This window comes from Heteronotia binoei, chromosome 21, assembly GCF_032191835.1.
Source record: "Heteronotia binoei isolate CCM8104 ecotype False Entrance Well chromosome 21, APGP_CSIRO_Hbin_v1, whole genome shotgun sequence".
In the NCBI taxonomy this organism is placed as follows: Eukaryota; Metazoa; Chordata; class Lepidosauria; order Squamata; family Gekkonidae; genus Heteronotia; species Heteronotia binoei.
Genome location: NC_083243.1, coordinates 58345594 through 58359822, shown reverse-complemented (window position 1 = coordinate 58359822; position 14229 = coordinate 58345594). Strand labels below are relative to the sequence as shown.

At 39.6% G+C, this 14229-nt stretch overlaps 1 protein-coding gene across 2 annotated transcripts in view; it reads left to right on the top strand.

Annotated features, from left to right (window-relative positions):
- SRP54 (signal recognition particle 54) overlaps positions 1 to 14229 on the top strand; it is a 51107-nt gene that overhangs the window by 5307 nt on the left and 31571 nt on the right. For both annotated transcript variants that reach the window (XM_060261313.1, XM_060261312.1), the window contains exons 3-15: positions 1161 to 1252; positions 1528 to 1612; positions 3465 to 3569; positions 4830 to 4896; positions 4984 to 5041; positions 6012 to 6162; positions 7920 to 8068; positions 9075 to 9175; positions 9297 to 9383; positions 9506 to 9579; positions 9768 to 9876; positions 11045 to 11215; positions 12537 to 12632. In XM_060261313.1, the coding sequence (XP_060117296.1) occupies positions 1161 to 1252; positions 1528 to 1612; positions 3465 to 3569; positions 4830 to 4896; positions 4984 to 5041; positions 6012 to 6162; positions 7920 to 8068; positions 9075 to 9175; positions 9297 to 9383; positions 9506 to 9579; positions 9768 to 9876; positions 11045 to 11215; positions 12537 to 12632 (1345 nt within the window). The remainder of the gene's footprint in view (positions 1 to 1160; positions 1253 to 1527; positions 1613 to 3464; positions 3570 to 4829; positions 4897 to 4983; positions 5042 to 6011; positions 6163 to 7919; positions 8069 to 9074; positions 9176 to 9296; positions 9384 to 9505; positions 9580 to 9767; positions 9877 to 11044; positions 11216 to 12536; positions 12633 to 14229) is intronic.

Genomic DNA, 14229 nt, shown 5'->3' with positions numbered 1-14229 from the left:
GTACACAACTGGCAGCCAGTGCAGTGCGCGCAGCCCAGGCTGTATGTGACCCCACATTGGGAGCCCCAACAGCAATCTAGCCGCCACGTTCTGCACTAGCTGCAGCTTCCGGATTCGGTACAGAGGCAGCCCCGAGTAGAGGGCATTACGGTAGTCTAGTCTCGAGGTGACCGTTGCATGAATCACTGTTGCCAGATCTTGACGCTCCAGGAAGGGAGCCAGCTGCTTTGCCCGCCTCAGGTGGAAAAAGGCTGACTTGGCAGTGGCTGCAATCTGGGCCTCCCTTGATAGTGAAGGCTCCAGTAAAACTCCCAGGCTCCTGACCTGGCACGCCGCTTTCAGCGGCGCCCCGTCGAAGACCGGGAGAGGTATTTCTCTTCCCCGGGTGCCCCGATCTAGGCAAAGGACTTCTGTCTTTGCTGGATTCAATTTCAGCCCACTCTGCCTTAACCAAGTTGCCATAGCCTGCAGAGCCCGGTCTAAATTCTCTGGGACGCAGTCAGGCCGGCCGTCCATTAGTAGATAGAGCTGGGTGTCATCCGCATATTGGTGGCACCCAAGCCCATATCTCCTGGCAATCTGGGCAAGGGGGCGCATATAGATGTTAAATAACATCGGTGAGAGAACTGCTCCCTGAGGCACACCACAATCTAGTGTGCGTCTCTGGGACAGCTCGCCTCCGATTGCCACCCTTTGTCCCCGATCTTCAAGGAAGGAGGAGAGCCATTGTAGGGCTGACCCCCTAACCCCCACATCGGCGAGGCGGCGGGTCAGTAGCCGATGGTCGACCATATCAAATGCAGCCGACAGGTCTAACAACATCAGCACCGCCACACCACCTCGATCCAGATGCCGTTGGAGATCATCCACCAGGGCGACCAGTACTGTCTCCGTCCCGTGGCCCGGGACATAAGTGTTGGAGGTTGCTTTTTTCTGAAATGTATTTAGGATCTCTTACAGAACAAGTGGTTGTAATAGCTGATGTTGAAATCAGATACAGGCTTCTATTCCACTGAGTTTTCCACTGTTTCTGTTTTAAATTTGTTCTGTGTGATTTTATGGATATGTAAGCTGCCCTGAGCCTGCTTCGGCAGGGAGGGCGGGATATAAGTCAAATAAATAAATAAATAAAATAAATAAATTTATTTTTTCCTTACAAGGTTTTAAATGCTATGTTAAAAGAAGTATGTACAGCATTACTAGAAGCTGATGTCAACATAAAGTTAGTGAAACAACTGAGAGAAAATGTCAAGTAAGTCAACAAAGCATATTTATGTTGGTTTAGGGCTAGTGATGTGACATTCACAAAGTATGTGAATAAATATTATTGCTTTTTGACTATGCAATAAGGTGCATAAAATAGTTTGACATATAATGATTGTAAGCTGGTGCTAAGTTATTACCTCATACTTTATTAACACTAATTAGCTGGTTTACTAGAGTTTCTTGAACTTAAGTGGTACTGGTAGGTCAGCATACATAGGTGGCAACCTCATCTTACATTGGTTTTTATATATTATACAACAGATCTGCTATTGATCTTGAAGAGATGGCTTCTGGTCTTAACAAAAGGAAAATGATTCAGCATGCTGTCTTTAAAGAACTGGTTAAGGTAAAATGTATGACATTTACAGAGGAATCCTAAGGATGCTTTTTCTGAGGAGTAAACATAGTTTAGGATTACTCTTGTAAACAGTCTTGTTTTTTTTCTAATCCATGTATATTTAATGCAGCCAAGCACTTTTTGTTTTTCTTATAGACATCCTTAGATTGTGGGGACTTGCTTTTTTACTAAGGCATGATGTTACAAGAAGCTGGCTGTCCTGCATAACTATGTAGCATTTGTTTTGATCAAGTTATTTTACATATGAATGTATATTCCTTTTGATTACTGAAATAGTCTCCTTCAGTCTGGCCTTTCTGTTCTTTACTTATTAATACAAAGTCATCTGCCCTCTACTCAAATCATACAGCCTCAGTTAAGGTACAATACCAAACCCAGTTGGTGAAGTTTGATTTTGGCTTGGTGTGATGGAATGAGGTGAGGGATGCTGCGAAAATTTATAGTGTGGGTAGGGGGGTGAATGGTGGTGGGAGAACAAGCCAGGTAGGGGGAGGGACATCTGCATGCTGTTGCCCTTTCTGTTGCTTCTTCCAGCCAAAGTGATGTTGGTAACCATATCAACAACCACCAGGCTATAAAATCTGCTGGTTATTGCCAGCTCAGTCACAGGAAATGCAGAGCCATCCAGGTTTTAAATCTGGATGAGAGGGCTAACCTGGCATGTATCGCTGAGACTTGTCTAGGGGAAGGTGGAATGGTTAACTTCTTCCAGTTGTGTCCTCCATGGTACTCAGCACATGATCAGTGGGGAGGTGGTGTCACTGTAGTCTTTAAGGACTGTCCTCCTAGCACAGTGCCCTGTCAAGGACATTTCTGGTTTTGATGTTGGGATTGAGAGACAGGATTGGAAATCTGTGGGGTACTGACCCACCTTGCTGCCTAACAGTCTCCCTGCCTAAGCTCAGGGGTGGTCTCAGGGGTGGTGTTGAGAGCCCCTAGGTTGGTTGTCTTGGGGGACTAAAGCATTCATGCCAAGGCTGTGTTGTCAGTAGCAATTGAACAAAGCAGGAGTCAAGTTGACTCCTGCTTTGTTCAACTGCTTCAGACCAACACGACTGCCCACTTGGATTTGTCAGTAGCAACTCAGGATGGCTTTGTCTCCATGACTGCCTTGGGCTTCTCTCAAGTAATAACTGGTCCTACACATTGCATAAATCATATTCTTAATTGATATTTTTTGAGTAAAATACGCACAAGCTGTTTTTTGTGTTTATGGATATTGTTTGTCATGAATGAAAGGCTGAATACTTCATTTGAGACTGCGAAGCTGAGACCTCTGAGAATTGTTTGCTTTGTATGGCAGGAGCAGAGCATAATAATGTTAACAGTCCTTCTGCTGTTAAGACATCAAACATAAGTATTAGTGTGCCTGCACTAGCGATAGAATGCAGCAGTAGGGACTCTGGGAAGATCGGGCAAGGCTACCTACAATTTCTAACACAATATCTTATGAATGGTGGGAATTACCCTGTTTAGTTAGTACTGGTACATAGTTGTGTCAGAATAAGGATTCTGGATGAGAGGGCTAACCTGGCATGTATCACTGAGGCTTGGCTAGGGGAAGAGGCTTTAAGAGTCTCACTCTCCCCTCACCTGACAAGTCAGATTTTATTATCACAGGATGCAAACGTACTATAGGATAGGAATGAGCTGTCAATTTCTGTTTTTTGATCTTTTGTTTATAAAAGTGAAATAAGTATCCAGAAAGGATACTGAAATCATATGATATCTACAAACTGAAGACTTTTCAAACACTTTTCAAATTACTCTGCATATTGGCAGCTATTCTGTACTTCTGACAATCAGCTATTCAACATGCATCTATACTTTTGCTTTACAGCTTGTAGATCCAGGAGTCAAAGCCTGGACTCCGACAAAAGGAAAACAGAACATAATAATGTTTGTAGGACTGCAGGGAAGTGGCAAGACAACATCCTGTTCAAAGGTAGTGTATAATGTTGACTATTTTCAAGTGTAATGTATGAGGAGGACCTAATAAAATTTTATGACACATGTAAGTGAAAAGATTTGAGGTATGAGATACTGTGTGATGATGCATAATGGCAAAACACTGTGGAAGCTTAAGGCTTACTTGTGTGCTCCATCCTTCCTCCTCCCACATGCTATAAGGTAATTATTTCCTCAGCAAACCATAACATCCTGTGAACATCCAAACTGGTAAACAATGGTTAGTAAATGGATGGGAGACCACCAAGGAAAATCAGGGTTGTGATGTGGAGGCAGGCAATGGCAAAACCACCTCTGAATGCCTCTTGCCTTCAAAATCCTACAAGGTTGCCATAAGTCAGCTGTGACTTGACTGCACTTTCCACCATTGCCTGCAAATTAGGACTCCAAACTCTGCCCTGTTATCATTTTGGAATCCCACTTTGCTTAAGGAGGTACAAATTATGGTTTGCTACAAAAAATGGAATTAACTAATTGTCTTGAGAGCCAGTTTGGCATAGTGGTTAAGTGTGTGGACTGTTATCTGGGAGAACCAGGTTTGATTCCCCACTCCTCCACTTGCACCTGCTGGAATGGCCTTGGGTTAGCCATAGCTATCACAGGAGTTGTCCTTGAAAGGGCAGCTGCTGGGAGAGCCCTCTCAGTCCCACCCACCTTACAGGGTGTCTGTTGTGGGGGGAGAAGATATAGGAGATTGTAAGCCGCTCTGAGTCTCTGATTCAGAGAGAAGGGCGGGGTATAAATCTGCAGTCTTCTTCTTCTTCTTCTTCTTGTATGTCTAGAAGAAGAAAGTGGATGATATCAGATCAAGCAAGCCTTGATACTCTTACATCTAGTAATGACAAATCAGAATATGCCATTATGTCTGAATCATGCCTAGGCTGTGAATGGACTTTCCATAATGGTTCGCCAAGAGCAACTAGTATCATGCTTCTTACATTGTTTTTGCTGTTGAGACCTTCCATGTCACACTCCATGCTATTTGGATTGTTTTGCTGAAGCAGCTTTTCTGGGTCCTGTTGTGGAAAGACCAGTTGTTCTTGTGATTTGTTAAATCAGGGCTTCTGATTTTAAACTGTTGTGTAAACATGCTTCTGGAGTTGCAATGTGATGGACTGAAGACACACTTAATTCTTTATGTTGGTGATTATGTCATGTTTTCAGTAGTTTGCAATGCTGTTTGGAGGCTTTAATATTACATAGGTGTTACAGTTTTTGGGGTTTTTAACATTCACAGTTGGCATACTATTACCAGAGAAAAGGTTGGAAGACATGTTTGATATGTGCAGACACTTACAGAGCAGGTAAATGAGTGCTTGAGTTTTCACTATTCAGTTTTCGCAAAATGTGCATTGTTCTACATGCCTGATTAACATACTGTCATTCCATAGGTGCTTTTGACCAGTTAAAACAGAATGCAACAAAAGCAAGAATTCCATTTTATGGCAGGTATGTTCCTCTACTAATTTTGCTAAGAAAAAATTGTATTGACGCATTTTGAGATGATACATGTAGATAATGAATGAAACTGACAGACTTCTACACTTAAATCTTTACACTGTTGATCATAAATTTTTTTAACCATCTCTTTATGGTTGTATGGAGAAGCTTAATAACTTGTGAGTTGGTGTCATTAGAAAGGAGCCTGTTTGATTTCCCATAGTGTTCTGTGCCAGGATGCTACCATGCTGCTTCTCTGCTTTCCCATATGCAATAGGATGTATGTTGAAATCAGAGTTTTGCAAGCCTATCTTCAAAAGGCAATTTTTAAAATGTATGTTAGTGTATGTACTTACACTCCGCATGGCTATAGTTCTTTTTCTTTTTTTTACTAGGCCTCTTCAGAGTTACTGCATTGATACATTAGTCCTAAAACCAATTCCAGTTACTTTATAAAGAATGATCCAACAGGGTCTGGCTGATGCATTAGGACTTTGCATGTCTTACAGTGGCATCCTAAACCAAGTTAACTATTCTAAGCTCATCATCTTTAATTGTTTTAGAAGGTTATAACTAAGCACTGCTAGAACGTATGAAAGACAATAAAACAGTCTCTGCATATAACATTCCAGTTTTTTTATGCATGGCCCAGTGTTTCTGGTAAAATGTTCTGTTCCTATTTTCATTTCTGCTGATAGTAGGATCTCACCATGACTGTCCAAGTTCTTTTTTATTTGTTTAGCATGTATGCGGTACTTATTGCCAACATGACTTTCTCTTTATTATTATAAGTTGCAATTCAAAGAGAGCATATACTTATGCGTGTGGTACAAGAAATCCTTTTAAAAATCTGCCTCGTGTCTGATATCCGAAAATAGGCTAGCATCTGATTATTCTTCCAGATTTCCTGGCCCAGTATGTCTTCATAGAAAGTAAATCTTTGGAGAGGAATTTAAAGTGTGTGTTCTGTTTGTAATAGTTACACAGAGATGGATCCTGTCATTATTGCATCAGAAGGTGTTGAAAAATTTAAGAACGAAAATTTTGAAATAATAATTGTTGATACAAGCGGTCGTCACAAGCAGGAAGACTCTCTTTTTGAAGAAATGTTGCAAGTTGCTAATGCCATAGTAAGTAAATACAAGGAATGTTAATTTATTTTAGAATTTGTACAGCTGGTAAAATACCTGATTTATTGAACTCTAATAGCTTGTTAATGGCAGATTTTTAAGCTATAATAAATGCTTACAGCTCAGTGTGGATAATATGAAATTGTGTTTTGTGTACTTGTGAAAAATTAGATAGCCATGCTGGTGTTCTGATTGCCCACTAGAAATATGGTTTTTTTGGAACTGTTACAGTCTAGTAAATTCAAATACAAGCTTGGTTAGCAGATTCATACAGTGAACTTTCATGTAAGTTAGATTCAGGTGTGTAGCTATGTTGGTCTGAAGCAATAGAACCAATTTTAGGTATAAGCTTTGGCATGCACTGAAGAAGAGTGCATGCTCATGAAAGCTTATATCCAGAATTAAACTTTGTTGGTTTTAAAGATACCACTGGACTCAAACTTTGTTGTCTTGTGGATAATTGTCATGGAATGCTGTTAACATCTGTGTCTAAGTGGATCAAATAACCATGAACAAATCTGCACAGTATTTGGATCTGAGCCTGTCTTGGCGGAATAAAAAAACTGACTGCCTCATGTTGGCTTCTGTTGGCCTATCCCTTGCCTGACCCTGGCACGTTTTTAATGTATTTGTCCCACAACTTAACAGTGGAACGTGTGCCTCTGTAAGACAGGAGCAAAGTTGGGGGGACATAAGTGCCCCGTCAATCAGAGGAGGTGCATGTAGGCAGCCTGCATACCCTCTCAGTGACCATGCACCTCTCTGTTGACTTAATGCATGCATGCCAGTCAGCACTCTCAAGTCCTGCTTGATGAGAACAATCTCTGTCAGGGACTATGGGATAGATCCAAGTGGGCAGCCGTTTTGGTCTAGCATCCAGGCATGAAGGAAACTGGAGGTAGTTAAACATTGGTACCTATGACTGACCATTGTCTGTACAGGGCTAACCTCTTTTAGTGGCAGGAGTAGCATGGGTTTTGACCAAAATGTGAAGAGGCATCAAGTAATGCAGAGAAACATACCCGAGAAAACCCATAGTTGACCAGGGAGAAGGAAATTGGTGAGGTAACCACTTGGGGCAAACTTATTCAACCTCAGTGTTGACCAGGATAGATGACTGTTGTAAGGCTATGCCTCTCTCAGCATGCAATTTCAGTGTGCCAACTGTGAAAAATAAGGCATGTCCATATTTTGAGACTTGAGCAAGGATGGTTTTGCTGAAACACTGGAGGCAGCTTATTCTATATGGAAAAGAAATGTTAACTGAAATGAAAAACCTTGGTTTAATCCATTCACTGATTCTCAGAGTCTTTGTGTTGGAGCGTGGGAGGCAAATGACCTAACTATTATATTGACCTTGTTATGCTGGTACATGGCTATGCTTATCAAATTATTTATAATAAAAATGCTGGTGTGAGTTAGAACTGCCATTGTTAAATGGCAAAGTGATGTTACAAGATGCTCTTACAGGCACTTAACATTAGAGACTTCCCAGTGTTTAAGGATTTAAATAAAGAGCAGTTTCAGAATTTAGTAAAATATTCTAGACTACCTCCTTTAATATGTAAGCAAAGTAAAAAATCCATATTAATTGTTATTGTTATAGGTAGCGAATAATATTTTGATAAATTCCTATCACTTTTAATTTCTTTGGAGAATTAAATATAAAATTATATTCTTTGTGCCTCAAGATAAAACATTTGTAAATAAAGGAGAGTTCAATCCTTTTCTCTTTTCATCTATATAAACATTTCTAGCAACCAGATAATATTGTTTATGTAATGGATGCCTCTATTGGTCAAGCCTGTGAATCTCAAGCAAAAGCCTTCAAAGATAAAGTGGATGTTGCTTCTGTGATTGTGACAAAACTTGATGGCCATGCAAAGGGAGGTGGTGCTCTCAGTGCGTAAGTATCATTTCACAGGGTTCTATAGTGATCTCTGTAGTTTTTTAAAAAACAGCTTTATAAATTTACATGACTCTGAAAATACTTTGCTAAGCTGATTTTTACTTTTATATCCATGCTTGTTTTGAATGTTGTCTTCTGGGGAAAATGTATTCAGAGACATTGACTTGGATCCTATACCTTCTTTTCATGTGGATCCTTTGTTCATTGCAGAAGTAATCCTCTGCTGTGCACTGTATTTTCCTTGGGTGCTAGGTACTTCTGCTCTGACCAGTGTTTTTCATGGAGCCAAAAGGTTCCTATCATGAAAGGAATGCACTCTTACACAGATGACTGCTTCTGTGATTGGCAAAGAGGTACCACAAGCAGGAAAAAGGTATAAGATCCAAGCCATTGCCTCTGATTTGACTTTTCTTGCATTGTATAATTTGCTTTTCAGCCACAATTGACTCCTAAAGCAGCTTAGAACACTTCAAATCAAACTCACCAATACTGTGTAAGAAGTTAGGCAGTCTCTTCTAGCCCATTACAACTGATGGCACAGTCCAGTTTCTTTCCTCCAGAAAGAGTGGGGAGAAGGAACTGCAAGTGAACAGGGCTAGTTGATAGCAAAGATGCCAGTTGGCAGAAGTAATGTTTCCCAGCCATCAACAGACTCCTCTGGCCCATGGCAGTCTTCGTTCTTGTGTTTCCTCTTAGCTTAGTCTTTTTAGTGCTCCTTATGTTTGGGGTGGATGCCTCTGTTTTCAAAACTGAATACGTTTTAATGTGGTCCTAATTTTTCTGCATAGCTATAGTGACACATTTGTACCATGCAATAAGTATCAGGCATGTAGTACTAAAAGTAGTCATTAATTTTATGTAAGACTATGAATTTGTGGTTGGAGTTAGCTCATATAGCTTACTGTTCTGAAATGGAATAGTTTAATATGAAAATAATATCTGAAAGTTTTCAGTTCCTAATTCTTTTATCATGTGTTCTGCTTCTGTAACTTCTTCATTGCAGAGTTGCTGCCACTAAAAGTCCAATCATTTTTATTGGTACTGGAGAGCACATAGATGACTTTGAACCTTTTAAAACACAACCTTTTATCAGCAAACTTCTTGGTATGTATTAACTGCTGGTGACACTGGGGTTTTGCTCCAAAACAGTGATTCTTCAGATTACTTTGTCTAGTAAAATGATTATGTTTATGACTATGGCTGAAAGCAGCTTTTTGTTTTCCAGGTATGGGAGATATTGAAGGATTGATAGATAAAGTAAATGAACTGAAATTAGATGACAATGAGGCACTCATAGAGAAATTAAAACATGGTAAGTTTTGCCAAAAATGTGCTAATATGGTGTTGAGCAACTTATTGTGAACAACTTTAGAAATAGTGGGTGATTAAACTTTTACATTTGTAATCTGTTTTCCCATTTCTATTGCATTTTAGGTCAGTTTACTTTGAGAGATATGTATGAACAGTTCCAAAACATCATGAAAATGGGACCCTTCAGTCAAATCTTGGTAATTTTGGCTGAAGCTTTATCATATAACCTCTTTAAGAAAACAATATTTTTTTTCATTTTCTTGTATTGGACATATTTTGTATTTTGTGAACCAAAATACTGAAAAGAACAGGCTGTATTTAAAATTTGCATAAAAACACTGTAAAGCCGTTGAAAGTAGTATTTAACAGTGTTATCTTTTTATAGGGCATGATCCCTGGTTTTGGGACAGATTTTATGAGTAAAGGCAATGAACAAGAATCTATGGCAAGGCTAAAAAAGTTGATGACCATAATGGACAGTATGAATGATCAAGGTAAAGTCTGTAGTAGTTTAAAAACTGATGTAGCAGTATTGGGCTACATTAATTAAGTTGTCAGTATAATGAAAGGCTCCTGGTGAACAGAACTTTTATTGCCTGCACAATTAAAACTAAAATCTAAATGTGGTAGTTAGATAATATATTAAATAGAAATTGCATGTACATTTTGATAAACTGTCAGTATTTTATGGTTACAACTTTTCAAAATGATGTTTGGTAGCTTTTTGTTATTGGAAGTATAATGGTAGTGACTTGGATCCTAATGCATGCTGCTGTGTGTCTTTCTGGTCATGTGCTGTACAGTGCTTTCCATAGGTGCTTGGTGATTTTGGGCTCATTGAATGGTGGTTGAGCTTGAGTGGAAGCTCCTGGTGATGGAGGAAGGCACTTTTGCAGTGGAGGACTGCTCCCTCAGGGAGAAAACCAATATAGAGAATCACAGAAAAATGACTAGCAAGGGAGCCCCTAAGGGTTCTGTGATTAAACCAGCCTCCAATATAATCAACAAATTTTCATTAAAGTTTATAAAAGAACCATAAACAAACACTTAAAGCAGTGAATTGTACATAAGGTGAAGTCATACAGTATGCACAGTCCTTTATAAGGACAAAATTAGGTGAAGTTATACAGTATGTATAGTCTTTTTTGGGACCAATAAGCCTCCAAATGGTTTCAGCCAAGAACTGGCAAAGTAGAGTCTTCTTCACAAGTCAAACTGCTGTAGAAAAAAAGCCAACAGTAGCAGACAGCTACGAAGGCGGTGCATCTCTGCCTCCGTTTCTCTGAAGCTTCCACAGGCTTAACGCAAAGGATTACAAATTTGATAATGGAAATTAATCCAAATGCAATGAAAGTTGTGTTTATGATGTGGTGCTCCAGCGACCATTCAGGACTGTGCATACTGTATGACTTCACCTTATGTACATTTCATTGCTTTAAGTGTTTGTTTATGGTTCTTTTATAAACTTTAATGAAAATTTGTTGATTATATTGGAGGCTGGTTTAATCACAGAACCCTTGCTAGTCCCTCAGGGAGAAAAGGCATACTGCCTAGGATCCAAGCATTTAACATCAAATAGATGACACTAATCTGCTAGCAGAGACTTCTGAGTCATTTGAATAGTGTTAAATGAGATTATTCGTCTCTTGCTTTTGATTTTAGAGCTTGATAGCACAGATGGGGCCAAAGTGTTCAGTAAACAACCAGGAAGAATCCAAAGAGTAGCGAGAGGTTCCGGTGTTTCAACAAGAGATGTTCAAGAACTCCTGACACAGTACACAAAATTTGCACAAATGGTGAAAAAGATGGGAGGCATCAAAGGACTCTTCAAAGGTGAGATTCATATTTATGTAACAACTGAATTGCTTAAGACTTTATAATTTTTTTTTCAAATTTATATTCCGCCCTCCCTGCAAGCGTGCTCAGGGCGAATCACAGCATTAAAAATAGACATATAAAATCAATATAAATAATGATTAAGTTCAGTAAAACAATACAAACTCCTTTAAAAACACAGGATTTCCAGCTGGTCTCAATTGGTCTCCACTGCATAAACTGGGCTAAATACAATAATGGATGGTACTTCAATAATATCAAAAGTATTGGCAGTATCAGTAGTCTAGTTGTAGAAGTATCAGTTCTAGGCTAATGTGAAAATAATGCTGCTTGCTTTGTGCATATGATTTCAATTTTTATAATGCTGCTTGCTTTGTGCATATGGATTCAATTTTTAAAATAAATATGATATAAAATTGTATAATGGTATAAAATGGTAATCTAGGTAAATTCTAGAACTGAATTTAGTCATATAAATTTGTCCTGCAAAGGTAGTAATATTTCCTCTCACAATTCCTTCAGAAACTTTTTTTTTATCATTGACTTGGGCCAAGCAAGGAGGTTGAAATGCATCTGATGGCTATGAAAAGACCATAGTCGTCTCTTCTCAAAAGAGAGCATGAGACTAATATTCATTATGCACTTTGAATTAAGCAATATTCCTAGCTTTAGTTGTGATGTAGTGGCCAATATTAGGGGATTGGATGGTAGTGGTCAAGTGATGTAGCAGTCAGTGGATTAGGGGGTTGGAAGAAACACTTTCTCTATGAGGAAAGGCTGAAGAGTCTGGGATTTTTCAGTTTCAAAAGAAACAACTAAGGGGGGGCATAATGGAGTTTGTCAACTCTCTCCACCCCAAGCATAATTTCATAAAGAGATGTTTTTTCTCCCTCTCCCAAAATACTAGAACTCAAGGGCATCCAATGAAACTGATGGGCAATAGGTTCAGAATGAACAAAATGAAATACTTTACACTGAGAGTGATTTAAGGAAGAGTGTTTTAGGAAGGCAGTTTCCTTGCCTCTTCCCTCTCAGTGCAGTCTTCTGTGCCCTCCACCTGAAATTGTGTTCCTCAGAACCAGTGGACCCCTAGGAGCAGTGTGGGAGCGAAGTGGAAATCAGCAGTATTGGAGGGGAGGATAAAAAAAAATCCCTTAACGCAAGTGTTTTATTTAAGGTTTTTTAAAAATACAGCAATTCTTGGCAATTTTCTACTCTTTATAAATGTTGCATTTATAAAGTTAGGCCATACTTCCAGTACACACATTTGCTGCTGCAACTGCCACCATCTTGATGTATTCTTTTTGCTCATTTTCAGGAGGTGATATGTCAAAGAATGTTAACCCATCCCAGATGGCAAAACTGAACCAACAGATGGCAAAGATGATGGATCCCAGAGTTCTTCATCACATGGGTAATTTATTTCATTTCCCACTTATCTAAAGAAGCTAACAGAGAAGTATGGAGAAGTATACTTATCTGTTTAGCAGTCTGAGTTTTTTGTGATCTTATAACCTGCATGTTGACTAGCTCTAAGATCACAGTTGCTCAGAAAGGATTTGACAGACTGCTTTGCACTACAGCATCAGTACTTATGAGAGAGAGTTAATTCAGTTCTGGGTGAGGACAGTTTTACTAAGGTACAATAGTGTGCTGTATTCATAATTGATATTAAAATAATTGATCCTATTCATAAAACAAGGCCACATACACACAATGTAAGGGTCCCCATCTAAATAAAGAGTTAAGCAACATTTTAAAAAACTGTTTATTTCATCATAAGTTTTCATGGGTCAGAGTTCACTACTTTAAATCCAGATGTAAAGTATAGAAAAATCCGCATAGTTCTCCTGGCACAAGTTGTTCATCAGGATGATTAAGATACTTTCAGTCCCAGAGTTAAAGAGATAATAGCACTGTCCAAAAAGAAAGAAAGACAGGAAAGCAGTTTAAAAATTTCTAGGATTCAAGGAAGCTTTCTTAAGAATAATTGTGCAGTCCCCTTTTTCAAGGTAGCCAGAACCAGTATTCACTGCCTCCCAGATACAATGGCCCATGTTTCATTCCCTCCCCTTCTTGCTAGATGTAACGTGTCAGCACAAGGATCAAGTATAAAGGTGGCAGCCACACCTGTCAGCATTCTTAGGCTGCAGCAATGGAAAGTGATCCAATGTAAAAGGATGTGGCAGCCTCATCCTGCATTTACACTGTAATCAACCTGCACTTTAAGCAGGAATGCATGCAAGCAATTTTATTTGCTTAGTATACATTACACAGCAAGCATGCAAAGGCTCTAGACAGGTCACCTTGAACTTCTACATTCAAGAGCCTCTTCACCCCCTGGAAAAAATTCTGAAAGATGGAATTGAGTAGCCACAGTAGTGGCAGAGAAATAGCTTCCCCATCATAAAGTTGATTTCAAATGGATTCCTGCCTTTGGTCAGTCTTGTTTACTCTTCCTCCATTTCCTGTTGTTCCAGTTTCTTCAATGCCCTTAGTGTACTGGGGCACCAATTTGACTCTAGCTAGTAGGGGAGAATGTCTAAGAGTAACTGTGTCAACCATGTTGGCCGTCTTTGTATTGAAGAGATAAACCAGGACATTAAACAGAATTGCCAGTCATGTCAACAAAGAAGTCCTTTAGGGTACCCTGCAATCTATATCTGTTGGGCACTAAGACTGGACCAACCAAAGAGGTTCAGTGCTACAGTCTAAGCTTCACCAGGTGGCAGGTCTGACTATGACAAGAACATTGATGGTCACACACACACCCCAACTGTCCACTGGGCTAACATGGAACACTGGATCCAGAGTGTGACCTGCTATATGCATGAGAACTGTGACTTAGTAGATGTGGCACACATGACTTCCTGAGCCATGCCTGTTAAGGCTGCCTTGATGATGACAGTCCCTAGGATGCCCTCAAAGCTAGGTCCAAGATCCCCTCTACAAGCAGAGATAGAGAGACTGTTGAGCAATGACGTTCTGGATGTGTACATCTAGATACCACT